This window comes from Vipera berus (assembly GCF_964194415.1).
Source record: "Vipera berus genome assembly, chromosome: 4".
NCBI lineage: Eukaryota > Metazoa > Chordata > Lepidosauria > Squamata > Viperidae > Vipera > Vipera berus.
The window spans coordinates 93,924,159-93,931,907 of NC_138206.1; the positions used below are offsets into that span (position 1 = coordinate 93,924,159).

Below are 7,749 nucleotides of genomic sequence, written 5' to 3' on the forward strand. Positions count from 1 at the left end.
CAGAAGATCAGAGGGAGGAGGAGGAGGAAAGAGAGAGAGAGAGAGAGAGTTTAGTTTTAGTTTAGTTTTATTAAATTTTTATACCGCCCTTCTCCCGAGGGACTCAGGGCGGTGAACAGGGCATATGATAAAAATACAAAACTACAAAAGTTAAAATAGAATTAAATTAATGCCCAAGATAAAACAATAAAATATACAAATATTTAAAACCCAAATTAACTCCCCATCAGGCCAGGCCAGCTTGTTCAAACAGGTGGGTCTTTAACCCGCGCCGGAAGGAGCGGAGATCCGGTGCCATCCGGAGCTCCACCGGCAGTTGATTCCACAAAGCCGGGGCGCCCACAGAGAAGGCCCTCCCCCTGGGGGCCACCAGCCGGCATTCTCTGACTGGAGGCACCCAGAGAGAGAGAGAGAGAGAGAGAGAGAGAGAGAGAGAGAGAGAGAGAGAGAGAGAACTCATGCACAACAGCCTCTATTTCTTTTTAATTAAACTCTTCAATCAAGTTACCCCCCTTGTGCCCAAGAGTTTTGCGGCTCCCAGTGTTTTCTCTCTCTCTCTGGGAAACAGGTCCAAGTGGCTCTTTCAGTGTTTAAGCTTGCCGACCCCTGCCCTATGTATTATTTTAGCAGCCCTCAATCTTTTGGGCACCAGGGACTGGTTCTGTGGAGAGGTTTTCCCCCAAGCTTGAGGGAATGTGGTTTCGCATGCTGCCTGCATAACGTGGATGGGGCTTTGCTTGTTTGTGTGGCCCAATTTCTGGCACGCCGCGAACTGGTGCCGGTCCACAGACCGGGGGGTTGGGGACCCCTATAGTACTATATACCATAGCACTGGAGAAGAGTGATTAGAAGTAACTTGCTGAAAGTAAGAACTATTTAGCAACAGTTGGATCCCACTCCCTGGGAGTGTTCAAAAGGGGACTGAGGAACCATGTCACGTGACGTTGTGAGTCTACCACCCCAGTGCTAAGCTGTAGTGAAGCTTATCCATCTTGCTGCAGGACACCCTCTTTTCTTTTTTCCACTTTTCCCAGCATCCCTGACTTTTCAAAAGAGCTAGGTCTTTGCAAATTGTGTCCAATGTAGGATCATTTGTGCTTCATCATTTGTCCCTCAAAGGAGGACCTGATTCTTATATTTACTTTCTTGACCATGAATGGTATAGAGGCAGTCCTCAACTTACGACCATGATTGAGCTCAAAATTAATATTGCAAGGTGAGAAATTTGTTATGGGTTTTGTTCCATTTTATGATTTTTCTAAGCCCATTTGTTAAGTGAATCATAGCAGTTCTTAAATTAGTAACATGGTTGTTAAGTGAATCTGGTTTCCCCATTGATTTTGCTTGTCAGAAAGCTGTAAAAGGGGATCATATAACTCTGGGACACTGCAACTGTCATAAATGTGAATTAGTTGCTAAGCATCCGAATGTAAATCACGTGACCATGGGGATGCCGCAACAGTCATAAGTGTGAAAAATGATCATAAGTATTTTCAGTGCCATTGTAACTTCAGTCACTAAATGAACTGTCTTGCTCCTTCCAATTCATACCTTACATGATTCTGTCACGTCACATTTATTTTGTTACATTACCTAATCCACTTTGTAAGAAAAAAGCAGATGAGATTACATCATATCATTCCCCCTGGGCCCAATAAAATGTTTTTGGAAAGATGCAGATTGGTGGCAGTTTCTTATAACTCACGGGGAACCAAGCTGCTTGGTGCCCCTATAAGAGTTTTACATGTAGAGCTTTTTATTCCCTCTTAGCAGCTCATCTTTTGCTCAATTTCAGAGACTTTTAAGAAAACATTCTGTTAAGCACAAAGTTCTGCTAAGTACTCTGTGCATTTAAACATTCTGTCTGGATTGTGGCCTAACCCAAAATGCTTAAGTCATTCTGATAGTTTCTTGCAAGGAGAAGCTGTTTTTATTAAGTGTCCAAAAGATTAATTCCAAACAGAAACATGCACTCAGCTTACTATTTGCAAAGTAATGGAATAGCAGCAACGTACCGTATATGTTTGTTTACTGTGGCTTTATCTCAAAGCCGCTTTATGTAGTTCACATATGGTTATCAATTTACATGGACAAAAAAGAAAAAAGTTAGAGATTATCATACACTACTCAGACAATCTTTCAACTATTTCTAAACTTGCATTCATTTCAAAATGTTGGTTTCCAAACAAATATGCTTTTTTTTAATGTGCATGTTGCATTGTATTAAAAGTAAAGGAGGGCTGTCACAAATAACTACAACTGTCCTAATTAAGTCAAGCCACAAGCAGGCCAATGCTAATCCACAGAGCAATGGCCAAAGAGTCCACAAGGCACTTGAAAGTTTCTCAATCAAAATAAATCCACCAGGTAAACTTAAAGCCACAGTACAAGAGGGTTCACTAGGCAAGAAAAGTCCAGAATTTCCAAGGCACAATCCAAGTCAAGGCACAATGTCAATCCAAAGCAAGGCAGGAATCACAGCAACCAGAAAACACACAGCTAGGAAATGAACACGTTTTTCCCTGCGTCGCCTCCATCTGTCTGCTGTGCTAAATAGCCAGCTTCTGGTGCAGCCCATCAAGAAGGGCAAGGCTTTCTTCTCTTGAGTAATCTGGCTGATCTTCTCTGCTCCTGCCTTTTCTCTGCTCTACGTTTTCTTGGATCAGGTGCAGAAGGCAATTCCTTTTCATCATCTCTGAGCAGTTGTAGCTGCACGTTTTTCCCACCTGGAATCTCAGGACTGTTCTGCTGCAGTGATCTAGAACCGAAGATTCTGATATCATCAGAATCTTTCTGATCAAGTTTTGGTACCTCTACCAACAGACCAGTATAAAAAAGCAAAATAGAGTTCTTTGTTCACTTTGAGAGATTCAGCCAAACCCCTCATAGACAGCTGCTCAGAGCCATCAATCAACTTCCCTCCTGACATGCCAGAAACTGGTTCATCCTCCCCAGAGCTGACATCTAGAGAGGTATCTGGGGAAGCGTCCGGGGAGTCATCACACATATCCATGTACAAAAGGGGTGGAGCTTACTTCACAACAATGCTTTTGTCATTCTAATGAAAGCTCTGGATTTTGTGGACACTTCTCATCTGGAACCATCTAGAACTAAAGATTCTGATATCATGAAAGCAAACTTTCCATATCAGTAACTTCCAAGGTTCCACAAGGTTACTATTTCTTTGCTAAGGTTACTATTTCTTTTCTAAGACATTTATTGCTGGCAAAGATCAAATCTCTTTATCAATCAAAGGAGAAAAGTTCACAGAAGCTGGACAGATGGGAAGGTCAGCTGGACTTCCCTCAGGTTCCTCTTCCAGGTGACAGAATATCTTCATAATGAAACAACTGTTCCATTTTCAAATGAAAAAACAGTGTTTTTTGGATGGTACCAACAGGAAGGCTCTGAGGACATGTCCTGCATAATTGGTAAGCAAGCCATCTTAACATTAGCAGGAAGGGTGTGTAATGAACCCTAAAATGAAATGTGTGTGTTTGGTGGTCATAAAAATCTCTACTATTTTGTATGCCTAATATTTCACCAAGCTTAGATATATCTCAAAGAGTCAGTTCAGTAACATTTGCTTTTCATTGATGAAGTATTATTGGTCATATTAATTTTAAAAATGAATGTGTGTTGATACAAATCATTCATCCAAAAATTTAGACTGATATTGAAATGGTATAAATCCTTCCAAAGTTAAGTCATGAAGATAAAGCAGCAAGTGAAAAATCAGAAAGTCTGATGGAACACTCTCCTATCCGAGAATGTTAATATCACAATGAACAATTTGGTCAATCATATATTTAAATTAGTAAGCTAAAATACCAATGAACCTTCTACCTATACATGCAGCATTTTCACTTCCCTCTTAGCTCAAACTACAACTCTTTTTCCCCCCAAAATCCTCTAACGTTAGCTTTCCAGTTTTGCCCACAGCCCAGTATAGTTGCCAACATTAGAATGCAGCAGAATTATTTTCTTTAAAGCTGTTAGATAATAACAGAATCCCATGCTATCTTAAATCACACATAAACCTTCTAGGATTTTCTTTTCTAAATTGCACTCTTACATTATCCAAATTAATGATGAGTAAGCACACTGCAGATAGCCATTCTTTCAGAGTGCCTTCAGTTTCCATTCCAAACTTCTTCCTTAGTGACAATGACACATAAATTTCAAATTCCATTCTACCACTTGCTTACTCCCTTATTTTCTCTCTACTCCTTAATACTGTTAATTTCAAAGAACGCCAGGACATTCAACAATTACTGAGTATCAATCATTCTTTCATTAGATTTTAGGTCTGGTCAGTCCACCAACACATCCTAGCCTTAAAAAAAGACTTATTTGCAAAATGTGTGGCAAGGTTACTGTAAGCATAATTTGGATTTCAAAAAGTTGAATATGAGTTCATAAGACTTAGGCAGCTTCCATCAAAACCAGGTTGACCATTGGGCTAGATCTGTTTGGTTTATATTTCACAATGGTCCACAGATTATGTTGAGACATAGTGTACTTAAATCATGGTTTGCTGAATAGATCACTTTTGATTGACTTCACTAAATACACAAACCCATAAGGCATATTTTTTAAAAAAATACAACAGCTGGACCCATACAATACTATACCAAATCATACATATCCAGGCTGATGCAGCAAAGTGGGTGTGGTTTTCTTTCCACTATTGCTCTTACAGGTAAGAAGCAACGGACAGAGATTTTAAGGAAGATCTAGATATAAGGAGGTATTTCCTGACCGTGCAAGCTATTCAGCCATGGAAAAGCCTCCCTCCTGGAGCTGTGGGGGCCACTGGAAGCTTTCAGGCAAAGGTGGGGAAGACATTTGTCCACCATGGTCTGAGGATTCCTGCCCTAGGAAGTGGTTTGGATTAGAAGACTTCCAATCCTGTGATTCTGTGATATATTCAGAACTCCTCAGGATGATCACTGATAAACTTATTTAAATTATAAATTCCTGAAGGGGACTCAAGGTTTATGAGAAATAGTCTGTGTTCTTTATTAAAGCAAGATCTGTAAATCTCTAAAGAAAGGAACTTAAATATGCAAGGGACTTTTCTATCTCCTAGGCTCCATGAAGGTTATTGTTCAGAGTGAAAAAGTAAAAAAAAATCAAAATTCAAATTCATAACCTCTCAGGCTGTAACTAGGAGCCACCTTCCATAGCAAATTCACCCTCTAGTGGCCATTACTATGCATCTAATCTGACTGCTTTAAAGAGCACCAAATTTCTGGCCAATATAATCTTTTCGTTAAACAGGGTATGTACTTTTTCCAGCCCCTCATCGCTATTGCAATTTCCTCGAAACATGGAAATGCTCAGTTACCCATTCTCATTTAGTCTCTCCTTAATTAGAATAAAAGTGCAACTTCAGTCAATATCTAGGTCAAAGTGCATTGTACAGTACATACTGAGGGGGGAAGAATCAATGTGTAGCACTATTGCCCCTTCCTTCCTTCCTAAAATCTGGTTCCTAGTGGACAGAGAAACAAAAGTCCAATCTGCTGATTTAAGTACATTTTTATACATATGGAATAAATATATCCTTCTCTCTTGCAGAATACACAGAATCTTCTCATTTCAAACTAATGTTTGAAAATGCTTGAATAAACAAGAATTTGAGGAAAGAAAGGGTTTTTAAAAATCATTTTTACACGCCCAATAAAAAATTAAAAAAAACCTATGTCCTTGGTTTTTCACATCACACAGTACTCCATCTGAATATCAAGATACTAAACTTAGACTTTAAAATAACACAATAAATCACAGGAGCTGCCTTGCTAACTAGGTCATCATTTTGCAATGTGGGCACCTTAAGAAATTTCTCACTAAGAACATATTTAAGCACTAGGAATGGGAGTGTCATGGCAAAATTGAAATTAGGCAATTTTTTCTCATTTTCCCCTAAAAATAGAAGCCTACATTGCATGTTGAAGTGCACTTAAAATCGAACATCTGTGTGTAAGGTTTGTATAAAAGAGTCATGGAATCTCTATATTCTCTCTGTGTATACACTCACTCACTCACACACAAAAATGCTTCAAAGGCTCTATCAGGCCGCAGAACATAAAAACCCTGCACTATCACACATTACAGTCTCAGTACAAAATTATGGTCTGTATTTACGGTATCTACAGAAAATAATCTCAAAGTAAATTTAAATATGCCTCCATGTCTATCAAAACAAAGCAATCTTACTTTTCACTAAAATAGTTAAGATACATAATGCATTCACAAAAAAATCTTCAAATCTAAATATTTTGTGAAAAAAGAAACCTTTCTTCTAGACATTCAGCTTTTTAAGTCTTTCATATACACACACACACACACACGCACAAAATTACACATAGATGATCATTCTCGAGGGTGATTGATGGCTTAAAAAGCGTTTTGTCCTTTTTGCTACGATTTGAAAATAGGAAGCCTAGAGCACTTCTACCTGAAGGCCGAAAAGCTAAAAGTGTAGCTGCCTTACTACCCTATATTTCAAACTCTGCTCCCCATTGGGCCCACCTCCCCACCCACTCCTCAGTTTCCATCCCCTCCTTCAAGCTTGACAATGGAGCCTCTGCAGCTAGACAGGAAGGATGTGTCCGCGCAAGAGCCTTCCCACGGAAAAGGCCACACGCTTCCTGCCTTTCCAAGGGTGGGGAAAGGCAGTGTTGGGGGGGGGGACCCTGGACAAAGGAAAGTGCGTGGATCTAAGCGAGACCCGGACTCGGCTCACTTTCCGACGTATCCAGAACAGAAGAGCCTGACGGATTGAATCCAGGCGCGTCATGCGCGCTTTTTTTTTTAATCTGCCCGAGCCTCTCGGTATCTCTGCCCAGATAATCCGAGGGAATCGCAAAGGAGCTGTTAGCCTCGCATTATGCAGCCCACCGCGCGGGGTTTTAGGCTGCAATGGTTGCTAGACCCGCACATGTTGGAAGGACAGTTTGGTGCGTTCCTTGCGTTATGCGACTCCCTGGCGGTGAAGCCCAAGTAAAACCCGATTCTCTTATGGGGCCGGGCCGGCGTAGGCGGCCGGAGGGAGAGGGAGAGATTTAATGAGAAATATAAGAATATTAAGACACTTACTTTATCTATGGTACCCGGTAGCAGGCGATCCAGTAGTCTGCAAAGAACCACCCCGTCTTTCAGAGATGCCTGCAAAAACCCCTCCGGGTCGGAGATGCTTTTTTTGGGCGACTCCAGCACCCCCAGGGTGATCAGCCATGTAACGGTTTGCTCAGCTGAATTCATGGCTGCTGCCGCTGCCAAAAAGCTTCTAATCCCACCGAAGAGCCAGCGCGCGAGAGACAGGGAAAGCAATGCACCAGAGGAGGCGGGGGGGTCGTATTATACGGGGCGCTGGGAACTGTTGCTCTCGAAACAGCCCTTTCTCCCCGGACTTAGCCCCCCCCAACCACCCCACCCTCCCCCTTTTTCCCCCCTTTATTTTTTGCTTGGGGTTTCACATTGAGGCAGCAGCCGAGTCGCCGCCGCCGCCGCCACTGCTCCCCCTCCTCTTTCCTCCCGTAGTTGCAGATGATGACGACTCGATTTACGAAATCCAGGAGGTTCGGTTTCTCCCTCCCGTGCGTTTTGGCAGATTGTCAAACGCCTTTTCATTATGTACACATGAACCTGCAGCGCCTCCCCCCGCCGGCTGCCTCTCCATGACATCATTCAGGCGGCAGGAGGCGGGGGAGTGGGAGAAAATAGACCCTCGCCCGCTCCGCG

At 41.9% G+C, this 7,749-nt stretch overlaps 1 protein-coding gene across 6 annotated transcripts in view; it reads right to left on the reverse strand.

The window, feature by feature from the left end:
- The window catches only part of ARHGEF7 (Rho guanine nucleotide exchange factor 7), a gene marked incomplete at its 3' end in the record, with an annotated part of 96,725 nt that extends 89,225 nt beyond the window's left edge, over window positions 1-7,500 (reverse strand). For 5 of the 6 annotated variants that reach the window (XR_014026418.1, XM_081327486.1, XM_081327485.1 and 2 more), the window contains exon 1: window positions 7,105-7,403. Coding sequence is in view for 4 of the 6 variants with exons in the window: in XM_081327486.1 (XP_081183612.1) it covers window positions 7,105-7,269 (165 nt within the window). Of the gene's footprint in view, window positions 1-7,104; window positions 7,404-7,484 lie in introns of those variants that run through there. The other variant, XM_081327490.1, reaches the window with a different exon arrangement.
- Window positions 7,501-7,749: the final 249 nt, after the last annotated feature.